This window comes from Orycteropus afer, unplaced genomic scaffold (genome assembly GCF_000298275.1).
Source record: "Orycteropus afer afer isolate SDZICR_OR568_19922 unplaced genomic scaffold, OryAfe1.0 scaffold00037, whole genome shotgun sequence".
Classification (NCBI taxonomy): domain Eukaryota; kingdom Metazoa; phylum Chordata; class Mammalia; order Tubulidentata; family Orycteropodidae; genus Orycteropus; species Orycteropus afer.
In genome coordinates this window covers 13,149,270-13,172,195 of record NW_006921624.1, presented here as the reverse complement: position 1 = coordinate 13,172,195, position 22,926 = coordinate 13,149,270, and the positions used below count along the sequence as shown (strand labels likewise).

The 22,926-nt window shown below is 44.3% G+C and overlaps 1 protein-coding gene across 1 annotated transcript in view; it reads left to right on the top strand.

Moving 5' to 3' along the window:
* Positions 1-22,926, top strand: part of ZNF618 (zinc finger protein 618) — a 64,421-nt gene that overhangs the window by 35,741 nt on the left and 5,754 nt on the right. Inside the window, exons 9-12 of the mRNA XM_042780391.1 lie at positions 8,430-8,669; positions 12,782-12,862; positions 15,015-15,059; positions 16,061-16,138. Of these exons, the coding sequence (XP_042636325.1) occupies positions 8,430-8,669; positions 12,782-12,862; positions 15,015-15,059; positions 16,061-16,138 (444 nt within the window). The remainder of the gene's footprint in view (positions 1-8,429; positions 8,670-12,781; positions 12,863-15,014; positions 15,060-16,060; positions 16,139-22,926) is intronic.

Sequence of the window (22,926 nt, the reverse complement as noted above, 5' to 3'; positions counted from 1 at the left end):
ATATTTAATGATCTTTGCCAACACCATGAGTCAAGTGCATCAATTCTTCTTTGGTCTTCCTTAATCATTGTCCAGCTCTCACACGCATAAGAGACAATTAAAAACATCATGACTTGGGTCTGGCAACCTTGGAAATCCGGTGGGGAAGTTCTGCTCATCCTGTAGGGTCTCTAAGAGACTCTAAGAGTCTCTAAGAGACTGATACCTCATTGTGATTTGAATTTGCATTTCTCGAATAACTAATGATTTTGAGCATCTTTTTATGTGCTTATTTGACTTCTTTGTGTTCTGTGGTGTTCAGATCTTTTGCCTGTTGTTGAATTAAATTGTTACCTTCTTACTGAGTTTTGAGAGTTTTTAAAGAAATAAATTCTGGATAGGGAATATACTTTGTGAGTATGTTCTCCCAGTCTGTGGTTATCTTTTCATTCTCTTAATAGTGTTTTTCAAAGAGCTGACTTTTTAATTATAATGAAGTTCACTTTATCATTTTATTCTCTTACAGATCATGCTTTTCATGTTATACCTAAGGAATCTTTGTCTAACTCAAGATACTCAAAGATCATGTTTTCTTCTAGACATTTTATGGTTTTAAGTATTATATTTAGGTCTGTGGTGCAATTTGGGTTAATTTTTTTTCAAATGATGCAGAGTATTCCTTGAAGTTTGTTTTTGTTTGTGCATATACAGAATATACTTATTTTAACACCATTTGTTGAAAAGACTGTTCTCTCCACACTTAATTCACTTTACATCTTTGTCAAAAATGAGTTGTTCATATATATATGGGTCTATTTCTAGACTTTATATTCTCCTCCATTGATCTGTTTGTCTGTATTAGTGCTGTGCTGTTTGGTTTACTGTTGCTTTGTAGTGAGTCTTGAGATTATGTAATGTTAGTCTTCCAACTTTGTTTTTTCAGAATAGTTCTGGTTATTCTAGCTCCTTTACATTTTCATATGAAATCTGTGAAAAAGTATACTGGGATTTTGGAGATTGTTTTGAATTTGTAAATCAATCTGGGGAGATTTGGAATGTTATTAACAATATCAAATCTTTGACCCATGAGTATGAATATGAATCTGTCCTGTTTATGTGTATGTTCTTTCTCTTAGCAGTGTTTTATACTTTTCAGTGTATAGGTGCTACATATATTTTTGTTAGACTCATCACTATGATTTCTTTCTTTCTTTTTTCAGTGCTGCTGTAAGTGGTGGTGTTTTTCTAACTTCAAATCCCAGTTCTTTGTTCCTAGCATATATCTGCTGCCATCAAGTTGATTCCAACTTGTAGTGACCCTATAGGACAGAGTAGAACTGCCCTCGTAGGGTTTCCAAGGCTGTAAATCTTGGCAGAAGCCTCATCTTTCTCATCTGTGTTTAAATTGCCAACCTTTTCAATTAGCAGCGCAGTACGTAAACCACAGTGCCACCAGAGCTCCTTCTTAGCATAGAGAAACACAGTTTTTCTTTTAAAAATATTGATCTTATATCCTGCAACCTTATTAAACTCATTTATTACCAGTTCTCATAGATTTTTGGTACTTGCTACTTAGATGATCATGGTGTCTACAAATAGACAGTTTTATATCTTTTCCAATCTTGATGGTTTATATTTATTTGTTTTTCTTGCCTGTTGCACTAGCTGAAACTTCCAGTACAAAACTGAATAGGAATGGCAAGAGCAGACATTCTTACATTGTTCTTGTTATTTGGGGGGAAGTATGTAATAGGTTTTTGGTAGTTGCCCATTGTGAGGATGAGGAAGTTCTTTTTTATTCCTAATTTGTTGAGAGTTTTTATCAGGAATTAATACTGGGTTTTGTCACATACTTTTTTGTGTGTCTGTTGAGATATTTGTTAATGTGGTGAATTTCATTAGTTGATTTTGAATGTCACCTTCATTCCTGGGATAAAACTCACTTTGTCATGATTCAAGGTTAATTTCAATTAATAATTAATTGTTTCAATTAATTTAATTATTAGTCTTGCTCCTTTTTATATATTGTTGGATCAAATTACTAATAAAATTTTTCAATATTTTCACATCTGTGTTTCTGAAACATACTGGTCTGAACTTTTCTTATGTCTTTTTCTGATTTGAGCATCAGAGTAATACCAACCTAATAGAATGAGTTGGGAAGCGTTGTCTCCTCTTTAATTTTCTGAAGAGATGGTGTAAAATTTGTACTATTTTTTCTTCTGTAAATGTTTGGTTGGATTCCCTATGGAAGCCATCAGGCTGAAATCTTCTTTGTGAGAAGTATTAGAAATCTATTCTATCTCCAGATATTTGGAGATTATCCATATATCTTCTTGTTACTGATTTCTAACTTAATTCCATTGTGGCCAGAGAACATAGTCTGTTTGCTTCCCAGTCTTTGGAATTGGTTGAGGTGTTTTATGACTCAGTGTGTGGTCTATCTTGCTAAATACTCCATTTCTACTTGGGAATAAAAAGTGTATTCTATTGTTGAGTGTAGTATCAATTAGGTTAAATTGGTTCTGTACCTTTTCTGTATTTATTTATTTTAATCTGTTTGTTCTAGAAAGTACTGAGAGAGGAGTGTTGAAATCCCTGACTATAATTGTTGTTTCCTTTTCCTTCCATTAGTTTTTGATTCATTTATGTTGAAGCTCTGTTATTAGTTGCATACACTTAGAATAATTAAGTCTTGATGAATTGACCCTTTTTAAATTATTTGTTGTTGTTGTTATGTGCCGTCGAGCCCCGACTCATAGTGACCCCTCCTTGGGTTTCCGAGGCAGTATCACTATGGAAGTAGATTGCCCAACCTTCCTTCCGAGGAGTGGCTGGTGGGTTTGAACTGCCCGCTTTCTGGTTAGCAGGCAAGTGTCTTAGCCACTATGCTACCAGAGCTCCCTTTTAAATTATACAGTTCCCTTATTTATTTTTGAGTTATAACTCTTGTCCTGAAATCTATTTTCTGTGATATTAATATAGCCATTCCAGCTTTCTTATGATTAGTATTTACATAGCTTTGTTGTTGTTGTTATGTGTCGTCAAGTCGGACCCGACTCATAGCAACCCCTCCTTGGGTTTCTGAGGCAGTATCACTACGGAAGTAGATTGCCCCATCTTCCTTCTGAGGAGTGGCTGGTGGGTTTGAACCGCCCGCTTTCTGGTTAGCAGTCGAGTGCCCTGGGCACTAGGCTACCAGAGCATATCTCTTTTAATCCTTTTTTAAAATTTGTTCCTTCATATTTTTGACATCTGTATATACAGTTGATTCTTGGTCTTTTATCTAGTCTGAAAATCTCTGCCTTTTAATTAAAATGTTTAGTCCATTTATGTTTAATATAATTACTGAGTTTTTTTTACCATCTTGATGAATTTTTTCCTGTTTATTCTATTTATTCTTTCTGTTCCTTTTTTCTTATTTTCTTCCTTCTTTTGTATTAGTCAAGTACTTTTTATCTCCTCTGTTAGCTTTCAAAGACACTAGGTGACATAGTGGGTAAGGGACTTGGTTGCTAACCAGAAGGTTGGCAGTTCAAACCCACCAGCTGCCCTGGGAGGAAGATGAGGCAATCTATTCCATAAAGATTTACAGCCTTGGAAACCCAAAGGGGGTTGCTATAATTTAGAATTGAATAGATGGCAGTGAGTTTGGTTAGCTTTCTAGCTATACCTTTTTGATTTTGTAGTGGTTACTATATGGTTTATAATGTATCACAGTCTACCACGAATTTCTATCGTATCACATCATATTTAAGAACCTTATAACAATTATGCTTTCATTTACTATGTTCTTATCTTTTGAGCTATTCTTACACATATGCATCTACATAGGTTATAAACCCAATATTTTTTTGTTGTTTTTCTAAAAAGTTAATTATCTTTAAATGAAATTAAAAAATAAGAAAATACCTTCTGTTGTGACTCACATATTTGCCATTTCTTGTGTAAATCTGAATTCCATTTATTATCATTTTTCTTCACTCTGAAGAATTTCCTTTAACATTTCTCATATTGCAGGTCTTTTGGTGACGGTCTCTCTCACCTGATAATGTTATATTTCACCTTCTCTTTTGAAGAGTGTTTTCTCTAGATATATAATTCAAGATTGAGATTTTTTTTTTCATCACTTTAAAAATACCATTCCTTTGTCTTTTGACTTGTGTTGTTTTTGATGAGAAGCTGGTGATCATTTTAATTATTATTTCTCTATATTGAATGTTCCTATTTTTTCTGGAGACGTGTAAGATATTTCTCTACATCATTGGTTTCAGCAATTTGATTATGATGTGTAGATTTCTTTGTGTTTATCCTGTTTGGGATTCATTGAACTTCTTGAGTCAGTGGATATGTATTTTTCATCATACTTAGACAAATTATTGCCAGTATTTCTTTCTTTCTTTTTTTTTTAATTTTTATTTTGATTTGGGTGAAAGCTTACAGAGCAAATTCATTTTCCATACAGTAGTTCATACACATTTTATCTTATGACATTGACTGCAATTTCCTGCAATGTAACAGCTCTAGCCAGTATTTCTTTACAAATTTTTATTCCCTACTCTCTCTTTCCTCTTCTATTAAGACTTAAGTAAATATGTATATATGTCAGACTGTTTGATGTTCACAGACCAGCTGAAGCTTCATTTTTCAGCCTTGCTTTCCCTCTGTGCTTCATTTTGAATAATTTATCTCACCCTGTTTACCAGTTCACTGATCTTACCTTCAGCAGCATCTAATCTGCTTTTGTCCTATCATTGGCTTTTTATTTAAGCTATCTTCTTTTTTTTTTTTTTTTTTTTTATGTCTATAAGTTCCATTTGGTTCTTTTTTATGTCTTTTGTTTTTCTTCATCATGTTCATGTTCACCTTTAAATCTTTGAGCGTATTTGTAATAATCGTTGTTTTAAGGTCTTTGTCTGCTCATTTTATCAACCTCTGTCATTTGTGTTTTTCTACTGATTGGTTTTCCTTTTGATTAGTCAGATTTCCCTACTTCAACTGATGAGTAATTTTGTATTCTGTGCTGTACATTGTAGATACTACATTGTTGAGTATCTGAATTTTGTTGTCTTCCTTTGAAAAGTGTTGAGTTTTGCTTTGGCAGGCAGTTAATTTTTTTTTTTTTTAATTGTGATTTGGCTGAAAGTTTACAGAGAAAGTTAATTTTCCATATAGCAGTTCATACACATTTTGTTTCATGACATTGACTACAAGTCCCCACATTGTAATTAATCTCTTCCCACTTCCTCCTTCTAGTTACCTCTTTCCTGTGTCCTTCTTTCCTATGCATTTCTGCTCCCTGAGTTCTCTCCCTGTGAAAATACTGCCATTCTGTTCTCCCATGACTGATTGTTCTAAGGAGTGTATCTGCCTAATGTAAATGTTCACCGTACATGCCTGTCTGTTGTCTGGCTGGAAGCGATAGAGTGAGTTCAATTCCAGACTTGAATGGTGACTAGGGGCCATGGTCTCGGGGGTCTCACCAGGCTCTTCAGACCAGTAAACCTGGATTTAATGATTTTGAGTTTTGTTCCACGTCATTCTCCCCCTCTATCCAGGATCTTGGCAGGCAGTTAATTTATTTGCAGATTGGCTTGATGATGGAAAGGCTTGTTTTTAAGCTTTGTTAGGGCAGGTCTGGAGTTACCTTAGTCAAGCTTTAGAGTAGCCCTTCACCTAATGCCTGGCTTTCTGGGTCTCAGCTTAATGCCTGAGAATGTTCAGCCACATCTCTGCTCTCTGGCGGGTGGAAACGCAAACATTTCTAAGCCCTGCATTACCTCAGCCCCCAGTAGCTTTTGTCCCCTAGGCTTTGCAGGGGCTCACTCCATGCAGATACAGTAGCCAGCCATAGATTTGCATGGTTCCCCTGCACATTTCTGGAATGTCTTTTTTGTCCAAATCTCTTCTCTTTGCTGTTCTGTCCTGAATATTCTAGCCACCTTAGCAGTCCCAGAGTCTGATCACTGTCTTCGCCCCCCAAGATTGCCATGCTTTGTGGGCTCCACCTCTCTGTGCCATGATGCAGAAGGTCCAGGCAGAGGGCAGGAGTGATCATGGGGCTCACATCATGTTTCTCTTCCCTCGTGACTCTCAGTCCGGTACTGCCTGCTGTTCAGGGTCTGACCACAGTTGTTTCATGTATTTCATCCACTTTTGGTTGAATACGGCAGGAATGCTAGTGCTATCCCGGTTACTCCGTCATGGCCACAGTGTAAACTCTCCAGTTCTCTCTTTAAGGATAAAATCCAGGAGGACGTGTTCCTACAGTAGCTTCCTTCTGCATCACCTCTCTTATTCGTTCCACCTCTAGCCTCTGAGCCCAGCACTCCCATTTGCCTTGAATGCATTTCCACCTTCCAATACCTAACGTTTTCAAAGTGACCCCCAGACTCTTCCTCCTCTCAGCTGCATGGCCTCTTTTCTCACTTACATTCTCTGAATTTAAATCCCATTATATTTTAAGCTTTACAGAAAGGAAACCACAGTGTTCTGTTTTCTTTTAAATATCTCTTAATGTTTAAGTATCTGAGCGTGCCTCTTACGAGGCCCGTCAGCCAGATTGTCTCAGACTCTTTTCTCCTTTTTTAGTGAGGACTCAGGTAAAAATTCCAGAGTGTGATAATGTTCCATGTCAGAAAGTCAGCGGATGGCATGGAATGAATTAGGAGCCTGGGAAATTCATCCTGGTGCCCAGGACCTGCTCTGTCACCCAGAGTGGTACTCTTGCTTCTTGGAGCCTTGATGTCTCTATCTGCCTTGTCTGCCCTCAGGGCTGATGGGAAGACCATAAGCAAACACCTTCATGGCTCAATTATGTCCTCTGCTTTGACATCACATCTTACTTTTCTGACCATTAACTCATTGTTCCACAGATTTGTTAATTCCACATTGTCTGCTGAGTACTTTCTGTAGGTCAGGGAATGTGCCAAAAGCTGAAATGGATTGCTGGGTCAGACTGACAGAGGTCCTGCCCTCATGAAGCATACAGGTTAATGGGGGAAAAGACAATGATTGAAGATCACACCATGTGCCATTATCAATGGTCAGATAGTACTTGGAAGTGGGAAGGAGAGGGACCTGCTGAGGGAAGGACTTCCCTTAGGAAGTGATGTTTAAGCTGCACTGATGCTTAACTGACGTTTAAGGAGGACCAGCAGTGGTTCCCCAGGTGAAAAGTGGAGAGAAGAATGCAGGCAGTCAGAGAATAGCATGGGCAAAAGCCACGAAGCTAGAAAGAGAAATGGTATTGTAAGATCTGAGAAGACAAGGAGGGTGAGTGGCCTGGGAGGTGGCTGGACCAGTGAGCAGGCCTAGGCCAGGGTGGGTTGATGTAAACAGGTGATACCCCAGGGTTTATTATGTTGTATGCTGTGTGGATGTCTTTGAACTCTCACAGGACCACTAGCATTTTCATCACTAGAGTCACAGACTAGGGAGGGACTCCTGGAAGCCATTCTGCAGGTGCAGAGACTAAGAAGTACGGGAGAAAGCAACTAGCTCAGTGTATTGCTCAGAAATCCCATGTTCTTTGTGCTCGGTCCCAGGGTACAGGGGTCAGTGCCATGGGGTCTGTGGGCCTTAGGCAAAGACCTTCAAAGGGGGCCAGCTGCTCCAGCAGCTGTGACTCCTGCCCCTCCCGGGCACTAACTTTCTGTGTGGCCACAAACAAGGCCATCAGCCATTCTGGGTTTGGTATTCTTGTCTGTAAACAAAATCCATAATAGCTGCTTACAGCTGAATAGCAGTGTACCACTCAAGGCCCTTTATGATTTTCTTAGATTCTCACAACATGCAGTGGGTGGGTGGAGAGTAGGACAGGAGTGGTTGTCCCACTTTTATCGGGAGAAGTGGAATTGGGGCAGCTGAGGCCAAGAGAGGAGAAATAAAATGTCAAAGGTCACAGAATCTGAGGCGTCAGGCATTGGTTTGAGCACTGTCCCCCACCAGAGCAACACTTTGCATGCCAGGGAGTGCCACAGAAGCCGCTTCCCTTAATACCTCAGGGCAATGGGGGGCACCTCTGCCTCCCCCAGCTCAACCCCACCATGTCCCTACATATGTGCTCTGTGTCGTTACACTTCCAAACAAGCGTTCCTTTGAAGGAAAAGGGGCTCAGAAGCCAGCTTTCTGGAAAATACACTTGGGCCTGGCTTAAGTAATTCAGATGCTGTAAACATGGGGGAGATCCTGAGTTTAGACACTCAGAGACCAGCTGGTCAAGGTCATGAAGACTTAGGCAGTGGTTTGGGAAATGATGTGCAGGTGACCCTGATGAGGCTTCCCTAGAGGAGGAGTTAGTGGGAGGGACCGAGGTCCTGGTTCTCTGGACTGAGAAGAGGTTTGATGGAGCCAGTCCTGACCCGCGTGTATGGGAGCCTGTGGCCTGAGAGTCCACGCACTCCACCGGCTCCAAGGGTTCTCGAGGACTGAGAGCACGATCCTCTCAGGTACTGCCCCCGGGTGGGAGCCACCGGACGACCCAGACACGGGTTCTGAGTGTTCACACCCAGAGGTCTCCCCATCTCCACGCTTCGTGGCAGCGAAGACCCAGACGAACCAGTCGGGGAAGAAAGCTCCAGCCTCCGTGGTCCGATGCGCCTCCCTCTTACACCGCACCCCGCCAGCCACCCAGACCCAGACGTTCCGCACTCCAAATTCGGGATCTCCAGCAAGCAAGGCAACCGCAGGTACCAATGGCCTATGTTACACTTCACCACTCCACCCTCCCTCCCGCCCATCACAGCTGTGCCCAGGGTCGTTGTTCCCTTGCAAGCACAAGAGTGGAGGGCCCATGGTACTCTGGGGCAAACCTGGGTCCCAGCTCTGCCTCTGGGCTCTGATCAGAGGCAAGCCACCCTGCCTCTCTCACCCTAAATCAGGGTTCTACAAGGTGGTTTGCAAGCTTTTCTTGAAGCAGTAAAATCTTTCTCCCCATGTTATAGCCTAACATCTGTCTTATTTGGACCTCACAAAGTTTAAAAAAAAAAATTTCATTAATTGCCAACACTTGAATACTAGATTTTATATAAAACTTTAAATTTTAGCTGACATTGAAGAGTCAGATCTGGTAGTGCTGGGCCCACTTTCCTGCAGGGCAACAATAGGATGCAGTTGCTCCCTTAACAGGGCATGTGTGCTCCCTATTCCACAGTCCCCACCGCTCCCTACTGCCTCCCACACAGAGGCCACGTGACAGTTGTCATTTCTCATTGTGATCACACTGTTGTCTGTCTTACATCCAGCCCAGTACATCCATTTGTGTTATCTGCCTGGGCCCTATTGGCATGACTTTGCATCCCCCATCTTTCAGAAAGCTAAATATATACATTTATTTCAATGAGGAACTGCTCTCCATGAAGCAGGATGGTAGGCCTAGCGCTGTGTTCTCTTGGCCTTTCCACCCAGCACTACCCTGAGACCACTCTGTGAGCCACAGGCCCAGTTAGAAATCAGTGGATGTGAGCTCCAGTGCTTCCCAAGACCATGCAGTCGTCAGAGGCTCTAACTTCCAAAGGTTGACTAGGCAGTGAAAGGTTCCCTGAGCACTGTCTATCAGGCACCTTGATTGACACCTGGTTGGAACAAGCTATGGGCCTCCAACCTGGTGGGATGCTTGGCACATAGGATGGTGGTGATGATGGTGGTGACTGTGAGCCTTTCAGTTGTCCTCAAGATGCCTAAAGCCATCCATTAAATAAATAAGTGATCAAGAGTCAATAAATGAACCATTAGTTTGAGAACTTGAGGACCTAGCCATGGGGTCAATGGTGCTTGCTTTTATTCTTTGATTCAAAAGGCTGATTTTGAGGATGGGAATGGTTCTTAAATATTTTTTGAATATATATTTATTGTGCATAGATCTCCTAAAAGGAGACTAGTTAATCAGTATTTAAGTTATGCATGGCATTGAGTAAAGCCAGTGGCTATTGAGTATTTGCAACAGTAGTCATAAATTATTTATAAACAGATGGTCATTACAGGCTCATGGGTGTTAGGTTTGGGTTCATCTAAAAAAATGGAATCATGGCTTTCAAATCTTGCTTTCACCCTTAAGCTTGTGTGTGGGAAGTATTATGCCTGCAGTTTCTATAGAGAAGAACTGCATGCAGGGACTATATGATACAGGGTGGTTCTCAAACCTCACTTCTCCCACTAAGGATCCAGCAAGCTACAGGGCATGCCCTGGCTGCCTTCATGTGATTTGGAACAGTTGTCGTGGGGGTTACATCTGGATTTACCAGCTGGGCTGAGAGTAGAAGCCTGATTGGGATTATAAGAATACATGTTACAGCTGGAAGTTATCACTGTCCTTGTCATCCTAGAACAAGTGGCTCTTAGTGTGCATGTATGTATGTGCCCAACTGTGGGTTTCACTACAGTCTGCAACTGGACCAATAAGCAGTAGCCATACAACTGGACCGATAAGTAGCATCATGATAAATGGAGAAAAGATTGAAGTTGTCAAAGATTTCATGTTACTTGGTTCTACAATCAGCAGCAATGGAAGCAGCAGTCAAGAAATCAGGTGATGTATTGCACTGGGCAAATCTGCTGCAGAAGACCTGTTTCAAGTGCTGAAGAGCAAAGATGTCTCTTTGAAGACGGAGGTGCGCCTGACCCAGGCCTTGGTGTTTTCAGTCGCCTCGTATGCATGTGAACATTGGACAGTGAATAAGGAAGACCAAAGAAGAGTTGATGCTTTTGAGTTGTGGTGTTGGCAATGAATACTGAATGTACCATGGACTGCTAAAAGAACAAACAAATCTATCTTGGAAAAGTACAGCTGGAATGCTCCTTGGAAGCGAGAATGGCCAGAGTTCATCTCACCTACTTTGGTCATGTTGTCAGAAGAGACCATTCTCTGGAGAAAGATATCATGCTTAGTAAAGTGGAGGGTCAATGAAAAAGGGAAGGGCCCTCAAAGAGAAAGATTGACACAGTGGCTACAACGATGAGCTCAGGTATAGCAAGAATTGTAGGGTTGATGCAGGACCAAGTAGTGTTTCATTCTGTTGTACGTGGGGTCTCTGTGAATCGGAGCTGACTCAGCAGCACCTAACAACAACGACACGGAACTACACCCTAGCTGTTAGCCAGAACCTGGGGCGGGCAAAACTGCCCGACATCAGCTGAGTAAGAGAAGACGAATTATGAGAGTTTGTAACCTCAGTTGTGCTAAGTTGTACCGGTTGGTCTTCTGAACAAAAATCTTCCCTCTGCATACGTAAGGATTAAGATGGAGAAGAGACCCTCTTTCCTACCCCCAGATCCTGTTTTTTAAAAAAAAGTGTCTGTCTCAAGAATGAAGTCTCCCTTCACAGAAGGTTAGGAGTCCGTCTAGCCCCATGAACTTCGCAACTTCACTCTTTCCCAAGTTTTTTTTTTTTTTCCCTTCACCTATAAAATGAGATTGACAATGAGGCCTTCATAGAGCTCTTGGGAAGAGTGAGGGAGAACAGGTATAAAGTATCTAGACCAGTGCCTGGAACATAGTGGGTGCTCAGTAAGTGGGAGTCTCCTCCTCTTTCTCTACACAAAGAATTGTAGGCTCTCCTTTGCCAGTGGTATCTTGAGACGGGCAGGTGTGTGGCTCTCAATCTGGTTATTTTACAGACAGATTTTGAAGGGGGGGAGTGTCTTTCTTGTGATATTATCAACAGCCTCCACAGAAAAGAGGCTCCTTCAGGAGGCGTTGATGGGATAGTGTGAGATATTGAGGGATCTGATGTTTTCAAAACAAAACGGTGTTCTGTGACCAGAGAAGGCTGGGTGGCGTGAAGTTAAATGGATCTGTCCAGTCAAACATCTCAGAGCCTTTAATAGCGTCTTGCAAGTCATTGCCCTTTAAGAAAGGGGTAGGATGCCTGATGTACCAAGGTGACTTGTCCTCTGAAGGTTTGGCTGCTGGAGCGTCTGGCAGCCCCACGTGCCTTGAGCACCTTGGAGAAGCCAGGTTACCATCCAGCTCGGATATTCAGCCCCGTGCTCTCGGTACCTTCTGCAGGTAGTGGTGAGGGGTACCTCACGTTTTTCCACCTGGTTAGACCCTCCCTCTGCGTAATGGGGCTTCTGCAGAGTGCCGGGGAGAGGGATGAGCCAGGCAGGAAGGTGGCAGCCTGTAAGCCAAGAGCCCCAGAATCACTTGGAAAGCCACTTCCTTTCCCTGGGTGAACTCTCCCTAGACCCCACCCTGGTCTTGGGCCTCCCTGGGTGTGGGGCTGCCCGGGCTCTCATCAACACACCCTCTCTCCCAGGAGGCCCTCCCGACTGCCCAGGGACCATCAGCCATCTGATCTGTCTTCCCTCTTGGCCAGAGCCACCACCAGGAGATTGTCATCCTCCCTGGTTCTTTGTGGTGGCGGCAGCAGTGAAACTTAGCCTGAGAAGTAGTGGGTGGCCAGCCCCAGTCATTGAGTGTTGCCAGTGTGGTTCCCAGGAGCCCAGGACGGGTGTCTGAGGCCCATTTACCATCTGGTCGTGGGCTCCATCCATGTGTGTGTTCTTGAACAAATGACTGCTCTCCCTCCCCTGGCCTCTGTCCCCTCCATTCAGGAGGGTCTCTTAGGGTCCTGGCAGTATGTCTGGGCAACTCAGCTGAGCTTGGCTGAGGAGTCAGGTGTGAGGTCCTGTGCCGGGTCCTGCATGACTGAGGTTCTCGGAACTCACCTAGCCCTGGGGCCTGAGCAGTTCTGAGGACGCCACAGCCCCTGAGCTTCCTCTTGACTGCCCCCTTTAGAAACCCGGTGCTGACCAGTCCACCATTGTTTTCTCTTTCTCCGGCCCCTCCGCCACCCAGCAGAAAGTGCTTTCAGTCGGAGAGTAGAAGCCAAAGCACAAAACCACTTTGAAGAGACCAATAGCAGTTCCCAGAACTCCAGCGGTGAGTGTACCCCGTGGTGGCCTTGGTGGCCGTTCTGGGCTGTGGCTGCCACACCTGGTCCTGCTGGGCGGCAGGCACTCTTGGGCTGGGGTCTTGCTGATGCTTGATGGATCTCATGGGGTGGAGGCTGGGGGCAGGAAATTAGAAGGAGTCCAGGGCCAAGCAGAGACTGGAGGGGCCTTTTCTTCCAGGGACATCCCTCTAGACCTCAGGGGCTTCAGAGATTATGATTCCTTCTTGTCTCTTCTCCGTGGAGAGAGGGAGTCCCCCCCCCCCCCAGGCCAACATCCCAGAGATGTTTGGATCTTAGGAAGCCGTGGCTACATTTTTAGGATAAGGGCTACGTACAGCCCGTTTGTTCTCAGTATAAGCAACAGGATGCAGTAGAGAGAGCTGTGAACTAAGTGCTAGACCCAAAGTTCTGGTCCCCCTTTGGCCCCAGGGAGTGGGGAATAGGGATAGAAGTGGGGAAGCAGTCCACACAAAGGTTCCCTCCCAGCCCCTACCAGTTCCTGCAGGTCTGCCTAAGGTTCTTGGTGGTTTTCTGTTGCCCCCTGGTGGCTGAAACATGCAGAACCTCGCAGCTCCTTCGAGCTCCTAGAACAGAGTTGCAGAGGGTCCTCTCCTCCAGCAAGACCCAGGGGCAGCCTGCAGGGGCTGGAGTGGGCACGGGCAGCCTCTGTCCAGGAAACATGGCAGGCTGGTCTGCACAGGGAAGGCCAGGGCAGGATGGGTAAGGAATTCTGACACTGGTTAGACTAAGGGAAGGCCCCCACTCATGTGCCTGGCATGATGGAACCCTTTGAACAGTAGGTGCTGCTCTGTGTCAGGCAGCCCTATGCTGGACACTGCCTGGGTGTAGAGAGGTGGAGAACACGGCTTGACCTTTAGGCCTTCGCGGAACAGTCGGGAGCATAGGTTTTAACATGGGGGCTTCTCTTGGTAGTGTGGCACCAGCTTTGGTCTCTCCTAGCTGAGGTTCGAACCCCAGCTCCACCACTTATGAGCTGGGTGACTTGGGCAAGTCTCTTCACTTCTCCTCTGCTGTTAAGTGGGAATGGTACTCACATCCCATGGTGGTTGTGAGCACTCAGCGAGTGCCTGGTACAGATTATGCACTCAGATGAGGGGCATGGTGGGTAGTGGTGGTTTAAGTCCACTGAGTGATTTCAGACTGGATGAGTCCCCTGAGGAGGGGGCTGAGGTGTGTGGTGGGTACCCCAGGAACGTTGACATAACCTCTTAGATTGTCAAGAGCATTTCAACTTTTCCAAGTGGTTTGTTTCATCCCTTTAAAAAATTGACTCCACCCAGCCTCTCCAAGAGGTGTACAAGATACACTCTTACCTCTGCACCCAGCAGGGCAGCCCGACCTAACAGGTAGGGCGACTTGTCCAAGGTCCCATGGGACTCAGTTGTGGCCCCGTGATGGAACTGAGCTCACCTCTTCTTCCACGGAGCTGATGTTCAGAATTGAGGATGGTGTGAAAGTCCTGCTGCGGGCAGCCACTGTTTATTGAGCGCTTACTGTGTGCCTGGCTTTGTGTGTCTTTGCCTGTTTCCATCCTACCACAATGCTGGGAGGGGCAGTGTTCCTGTTGTCCCACCCTGAGGCTTAGGAGTGGTAAACTCTGACCCCTGGTCACCAAGAGTGTAAGTGGTGGAACTAGGATTCACAGTCTAGTCCATGGGGCCCCCACTGCTGCCAACCTGTGCCCCGGACAACACGGGGAAGCAGAAGCTCTCCAGAGCACAGCCCCTCTTCCGTGGCTGCCCTGGTGTTTGGTACCAGACAGTCCTGGCCTAGGGACAGGATCCAGAAGCAGATCCAGCTCCCTGGCCCCCAAACGGGCTGGCACTTCATGCACATTTTCTTTCTGGTGCTGATGTAGGGCTTAGTTGTTCAGAGGTGAGGGTATCCTAGAGGGAGGGCCCCACCTGATCTCACCACAGGGTGGATACCTGGATTCTCAGAGGATATGTCCTCCCAGCCAAGCCTGCCCCACCCAGACTCAGCTGAGCTCTCAGACACACACACATCCCTTCTCCGAGAGCCCCACCTGGCTCACGGTTATTAAGAATAGGAATGATGACGTTCCTCACAGGGCACCAGAACTGGAACAGACTTGGCTAAATTGTTTCTCTTTTGCAGAAACTGCAAGTCCCCTGATTTCCAATCCTTTCCCTCTCCTACAGAGTAAGTGATGGTCCCATGGGGTTTCAGGGCTGGAGAGGGTGAGGCAGGGCAGGGAGGCTGCTCAGCTGGCCACGCCTTCTGCGGACCTTTCCAGAGCAGCTGACCTGGGCCACCCTCCCTGGCCGACCCTAAAGCTAGCTGATGGAGGCCCTAGCCCCAGGTGGGTGGAGGAGCTTGGACAGGGCAAGGCAGAGCCCTGGACATGGCAGCCTCCTCTGCTGCCCCAGCCCTGGAGGAAGCCAAGCCTCCCACTTCCTGCTCATTGAGGTAGCCTCAGGACACCTCTTCCAAGCCCCACCTCAGCCATCTCCCCCTTCTTTTCCTCCCCTCGTCACCCATCCTACTTCCCTGTGCCAGCATTGAACAGTGCTGGGAACACAGGGATGAAAGGTAAAGCCCGTCGCACACTTGGTCACTTCGGTGTGTGTTCTTCCTCTCTCCCTCCCTCTTCGTGCCCACTTTCCTTCTCTGGCCCATGTCCATTTCCTCTTGCTTGTCTGTGACTTTCTCCACTTCCTCCCTTCTCTCTCGCTGCCCCCATTACTGCCCTGTATGTCTGTGACTTTGTGTTTTATTCACTACTCATTCATTCAGCAAACAGCACAGTGACTCTTAAGTATATTTCCATAGGCAGAGGGACGGGCTCTGAAACCAGTAAGACACAGTCGCTGCTCTGAGACAGCTTTGGTCTAGTGATGTTCTCCTTGCACACCTCACCTCATTCCCAGTACCCAGAACAGTGCCTGGCACGCAGTAAGCACTCAATAAATACCTGCTTGATTCAAAAAGATTGCCTCCTTATCTGCATGTCTTCCTGTCTTCATCATTTGTTCCTTCCCCCTAGCCCCCTTGCTGATTTAGGGACATAGTCTGAGCCTAGAGCACCAAATACAGGGACCCGGTGTGTGTTTGGGTTCCCAGCGCCAGAGTTGCAGCAGTCCAGCAGGGAGACGTCCAGGTTTGCTCTGCCCCTAACACGGCTGCCTCGCTTCTCCCCACAGAGCCCTACACCTGTGGCGCCTGTGGAATCCAGTTCCAGTTCTACAACAACCTCTTGGAGCACATGCAGTCCCATGCAGGTAAGGGTTGCAGCGGGAATTAGGCTCATGGCTAGCCTACATCTGTGGGCAAAGGCGTGCACCTGGGAAACGTCAGAGCTGGCCAGGCAGGTTGATCCAAGCGGTCCCTGCCACACCTTTCCTGGAGGCATGAGAGGAATGTGTGGAGTGTGGCTGATGGTAAGGTGTTCTGTGACTGGTGGCTGCTTTTATTACCATTCCAAGCCCAATTGCCATCCAGTCAGCTCCCACTCAGGTGGGCCCATGTGTCTGAGCAGAACAGTGCTTCCTGATTTTTTAGAAATAGATTGCCAGGCCTTTCCTCTGTGATGCCTTTGGATGGACTTGAACCCCCAGCCGTTCAGTTTGCACCTAAGTGTGTCAACCGTTTGTACCACCCATGGACTTTGTTACTACTACTGCTAGTGTTACTTGTCTCCTCCTTAGGTTTACATGTCCTTCACACAGCCTCTAGGTGTGGCCTGGCAAGCACATGGTACTAGCCTGCTCTCTTAAGGTTCTCTTCCTGTGCACTCCAGTCATTCTTTCATTCATTTTTTTCCTTTCATTCATTTCTTCAGCATATGTTTATCAGGTATTTGCAGTACACTAGGCACTAATTAGGAGCTCTGGTAGCATAGTGCCTAAGGCGCTTGACTGCTAACCAGAAAGCTGGTGGTTCAAACCCACCAGCCACTCCTCAGAAGGAAGATGGGGCAATCTACTTCTGTAGTGATAGTGCCTCGGAAACCCAAGGAGGGGTCGCTATGAGTCGGGGCCAACTCGATGGCACGTAACAACAACAACAACAGGCACTAATTCAAGGAACACTAGTGGTTGCATTAGTTAAGCATTTGGCTGCTAACCGAAAGGTTGGTAGTTTGAATCCATAGGAAAAAGATGTGGCAGTCACTTCTGTAAAGATTCCCACTGCTGTCAAGTCAATTCCAACTCCTAGTGACCCTATGGAGCAGAGCAGAACTGCCCCATAGGGTTTCCAAGGCCTTAAAGCTTTACAGAAGCAGACTGCCACTGCTTTCTCCTGTGGAATGGCTGGTGGGTTTGAACTGCTAACCTTTTGGTTAGCAGCTGGGTGTTTTAACCGCTGTGCATCCAGGACACCTTTTAGTCATTTCCAACTCATAGTGACCCCTCCTTGGGTTTCTGAGGCGGTATCTCTACAGAAGTAGATTGCCCAACCCTTGGACATCCTATGGGGGCAGTTCTACTCTGTCCTATAGGGTCAACTCTGTGGCAGTGGAATTTTGGTGTAGGCTCTATTCACTTGATCTTTTTTTGGGTCCTGTTATTTATTTCCAATGAACTCATTACAATCAGGATAGAGCTCAGGATTGGCAGCCAAGAAAGACTGCTAACTTCTAGTCCTGGTCTAACTGGTGTGCTTTGATGGTATGTGTCCCTCCCTGAGTGTCTCCATCTGGAGACCAAGGACACTGGGACTCTGCTCTCCAGCTGCCTCCTCATACCAAGGGTCCCTCTTCTTATCTCCGGTTGTCCTTGCCATCAACAATCTATGTGGGGAACCAGGAGCCACGGATACTTCAAGGGCTAGTGACAACCATTAGAAAGCTGCTTGGAGACCACGGCCTGAACACACCCCCCCATGGCTTAGACCTTCCTCATCCTTCTCTGAAACCCTAGTGCCTCCATGCCCTCTGTCAGCCTCTGGGCCCAGTCTGGGTGCCGGTGCTTTGCCTGCACCTGAGGAAGCCGTCACCATGCACATCGGGGCTGAGCCCTGCGCCAGCCCCACCGCTCCCAAGCACCTGGGCTTATTCTCCATGAGGAGCTCTGGGTGCTTTGTTCTGGTCCAGCGCTGCCGGAGAATGCTCCCTGGCACTCCAGTGCAAAGCCAGGCTGAATTGGGATTAAAGGATTGAGTCCATGGAGAGAAATTAAGCATCATGATCTGCGCAGGTCATAGCGCCGCTGATAAGGAGGATCAGCCGCAAAGAACACCAATCTCATTAAGGGCTCCTGAACGGCGCAGGGGAATTCCTGCTAATAAACTTTCTTTCGGTGCTGTGGGAAAACCTGTTTTGCCCCTGGTGACAGCTCAGGAGTGTGTTTTGGCAGTACTGATACTAGAAACAGCTGAGATCCACTGAGTGCTCACAAGGTGTCAGGTGTGGCACTTAGAGCATTACATAGATTATTGCGTCAAATCTTCCCAAACAGACCTGTCAGCTGGCTGCCACTCTCATCTTTGTCACACAGATGACGAAACTGAGGCTTAGAGAACTTAATCACTGGCCCAGAGATGTTCCGCTGGTAGAAAACCATCATTGTTTGACCCCGTGCTTTGTGTATTAACTCATTCACTTCTGAGAACAACCATCTGAATTAAGTGACCTTACTAGCTTTGTTTATGGACGAGGAGACTGAGACACAAAATAATTTAAAAACTTGGTCACGGTCACAAATGGCAGGACTAGGAGTTCGAGCCTGACAGTGAACTCGAACCTGTGCTGAGCAGCCACAGGGAGACCGGGAGGAAGAGGAGCAGTGGTGGCAGCTCCTTAGAGGTCATTGCTCCCAGCCGCCTTAGTACAGCACCGTCAGGAGGACTGTGGCCAGCAGGGAGGCGGCAGCAAACAGTTGCCACTCACGGTTTGGGAATTTTGCTGGTGGTCAGCTACTTCACTTCTCTGGACTTCAGTCTTGTCTACCAAGTGGACTTAACCAGCTCTACGTCACAGGGCTGGGTGAGAGATCTGTCAATGACGTATGTAAAATATTAAGGGCCCTGGCCTGTTCTAAGACCCAAAAATAGCACATGCTTCCTTTTCTGTTCAAACAGCTGCTGGCTTCTCCCTGAAACGGTCTCTTTCTGAAAGGTAACGTGTACTCCAGCTTTGTAGCCAGCCCCCTGCAGGAATATGTGTGCGGTACACAGGGATAGCACCTCCAATAAACCTTATTTTTAGCTCAGGCCTGTCCCCAGAGCATATTTACCAAGTACCTCACCCATGTCAGGAACAGTGTGTATCTGTTGGATATACCAGAAAAACCAAACCCAATGCCATCAAATTGAATCTGACCGATAGTGACCCTGTAGGGCAGAGTAGAACTGCCCCTAGGGTTCCCAAGGCTGTAATATTTACAGAAGCAGTCTGCCACATCTTTTTTCCTCAGAGTGGCTAGTGGGTTCACACTTTCAACCTTTTAGTTAGCAGCCAGGCACATGACCACTGTGCCACCTGGACTCCTCTCTATGGGGTATAGAGGGAATTACTGTTTCTTAATCAGCTAGTTACTAGTCATTACTGTCAAATGCTACATTGGGTAATCTCACTTCCACATCCTTCAGAGAATGGGGCAGTCATCCTGCAGTTCTCCCAGTCCCAGCATTGGAAGGAGGAGGTAAAAATGAGACCCAGAGACTAGAAGCGACTAACTCAAGGTCACGCCCCACAGCCATGGCAGAGCCAGTTCACATCCAGGACTTTGAACAACCTGCCTTCTAGGGAGAAAGTCACCAACAAAGGCTGCTTGTTCTCATTTTACAATTTGTGTTTGTTTTCTTTCCTGTTTAAAAGTAAGGCCTGTTCACTAAAGGAAATGGGAAAATGTGAAGAAGTTAGAAAAGGAGGGATCAGCTGTCATCTCAGTACTCACTGTTACTATTTTAATAGGCTTCTTTCCAGTCTATTAAAAATCAGATTTGCTGAGATAATTTACCAAGTTTAAGAGTACGAGTTGATGGGTTTTAACAAATGTAGATAGTCATTTAACCATTGTCACTACCAAAATGTATGATGTTAACTTCCACCTAAAAGTTCCTTCAGGCTCCTTTGTGGCCAGTCTCTTCCCTCCACCTGGCCCATAGCAACCACTGTATGCTGTCTCTCACTATAGTTTTACCCACACTGGAATTTTATGTAAATGGAATCACATAAATTGGAGGTAATAAACTTCTGTGTCTGACTTTTCATTTAGTGTGCTTTTGAGATTCATTGATATTGTTGAATCCTGTCAGCAGTTCTTTTTTATTGCTGAGTAGTATTCCATTGTGTGAACATTCCACAGTGTGTTTATGCATGTGCCAACTGATAAGCAATTGGTTTATTGTCTCCAGGTTTAGGGTACTATGAGTAAAGCTTCTGTGAACAATCACGTACTAGTGTTTATGTGGACATAGGTTTTCTTTTCTAATTTTATTGTGGTGAAAATATGCACTGCATAATATACACCATCTCAACAATATCTCCATGTACAAGTCAGTGACGTAAATTACGTTCTTCAAATTGTACAACCATTCTTGTTATCCTTTTCCAAATCACTCTAGCACCATTCACATGAACTTGATGCCCCCTTAATGGACATAAGTTTTCAATTCTCTTGGGTATGTACCTAGGAGTAGGAAGGATTACCAGATCATATGGTAACTGTTTAACCATTTGAAGAACTGCCAGACTATTTTCCAAACCAGCTTCACTGTTTTACATTCTTACCAGCAATGTATGAGGGTTCTAATGTCTCCACATCTTCACCAACACTTATCATTGTCTGTCCTTTTTATTGTGACCAACCTGGTGGGTATAAAGTAGTATGTCTTGGTGGTTTTGATTGGCATTTCCGTGATAGCTAATGATGTTCAGCATCTTTTCATCTGCTTATGGGCCATTGTATATCTTCTTTGGAGAAATAGTTCTTTGGATCTTTTGCACATTTCTGAATTTGATTGTCTTTTTATTGTCGAGCAATATATATCAATGGATTCAATTTGTTAGTATTTTATTGAGGATGTCCACGTTGGTACTCCTAAGTGATATGGGACTGTGGTTTTCTTTTCTTGTAATATCTTTGTCTAGTTTTGTTATTAGGATGATACTGGCCTCATAAAATCAAATAGGAAGTGTTTCCTGCCCATCTATTTTTTGCAAGAGTTTGTGAAGGATTGGCATCATGTTCTTTTAAGGAATAGTAGGATTCACCAGTAAAGTCATCTGGACCTGGTCTTTTTTTTTCCTGGTAGGAAAGGTGGGGAGGGGAGTATTTTTGATCATTAATTTAGTCTCTTTACTGTAGGTCTGTACAAGTTTTCTATTTCTTCTTGAATCTGTTTCAGTAGTTTATATCGTTTAAGGAATTCTTCTGTTCCATGTAAGTTACCTAATTTGTTGGCCTTCTGTTGTTACAGCATTTCCTTATGATCCTTTTTATTTATGGAAGGTTGATAAACTGTAGGTTTTTTATAGTTGCCTTTTATCAGGTTGAGGAATTTCTTTTCTTAGTTTGCTGAGAGTTTGTTTAGTGAATGGGTGTTGACCTTTGTCACCTTTTAATGTGTTTATCTGTTATGATGTTTTTTCTTCTTTAGTCCATTAGTATAGGGAATTTCACTGATTGATTTCTGTTATTAACCCAGCCTGCATTTCTGGGATAAACTCTGTTTAGTCATGATATATATGTAGGTATTTCTGTATTCCTTGGAAGGAAGATGGGGCAATCTACTTCGGTAGTGATACTGTCTCGGAAACCCAAGGAGGGGTCACTATGAGTTGGGTCTGACTCTACAGCACATAACAACAACAACAACAACAACAACAACAACATTTCTGTATTCAGTTTGCTATTACTTCTTAAGGATTTTATGGTTTTATTCATAGGAATATTGGTCTACAGTTCTTTCCTTGTAGTGATTTTCTCCAGTTTGGGATCAGGATAATGTTGGCCTCGTAAAATGAGTTAAGAGGTGTTCTTTCCCCTCCTATTTTCTGGAAAAATATGTGTTACTTCTTTCTTATATATATTTGGTCATATTGAATGGTGGAACCCAATCTGGGCTTCGAGGTTTTGTGTGTCTGTGGGGAGAGAAGTTATTTAACTATAAATTTAATTTCATAAGAATTATAGGACTATTCAGTTTATCTGTTTTTTTCTTGAGTGAACTTTGGTACTTTGTATGTTGCAGAATATTTTTCTGTTTCACCTAAGCTATGGAATTTATTGGCATAAAGCCATTTTAATATTATATTTTAAACCCTTTTATATCTTTAGCTTCTATAGTGATATCTCCTATTTCATTCCTGATAACAATAATTTGGGTCTTTTCTCCTTGATCATTCTTACCAGAAGTTTATCAATTTTATTTATCTTTACAAAAAATCGGCTTCTGGTTTCATTGATTTTCTACGTTTGTCTATTTTCTGCCTCACAAATTTCTACTTTTCATCTGTATTACTTCCCTTTCTTCTGCTTCCTTTAGGCTTAATTTGTCCATCTTCTTTTGGTTTCTTAAGGTGGAAGCTTATAGCACTGATTTTAAGCCTATCTTCATTTCTAATATAAGCATTTAGTGCTATAAATAAGCATTACTTTAGGTTGATCTCACAAAATTTGAAATGTTACATTTTTATTTTCACTTAAGGGAAATCAAAACAGTACGGTTTCCCTTAGGATGTTTAATTTTTAAATAGTTGAGATTTTCTTCAATTACATTTTTGTTACTGATTTCTAATTTAATTCTGTTAAAGTCAAGAGAACATGCTTTATATGGTTTCATTCCTTTTAGATTTATTAAGAGTTGCTTTATGGCTCATAAGACATGTATCTTGGTGAACGTTCCCTGTGCTCTTAGAAAGAGTATGTATTCTACCCTTACTGGTTGAGTACCCTACAAATTTATGTTAGGCCAAGTTGGTTGATAGGGTTATTTATTACTTCTACATATCCTTACTGATTTTTTTAAAATCTACTTTTAAAAAATTTCAGCCATTATTTCTTTGAATGGGATCTCTGATAGTATAGTGCCTAAGGCATTTGACTGCTAACCAGAAGGCTGG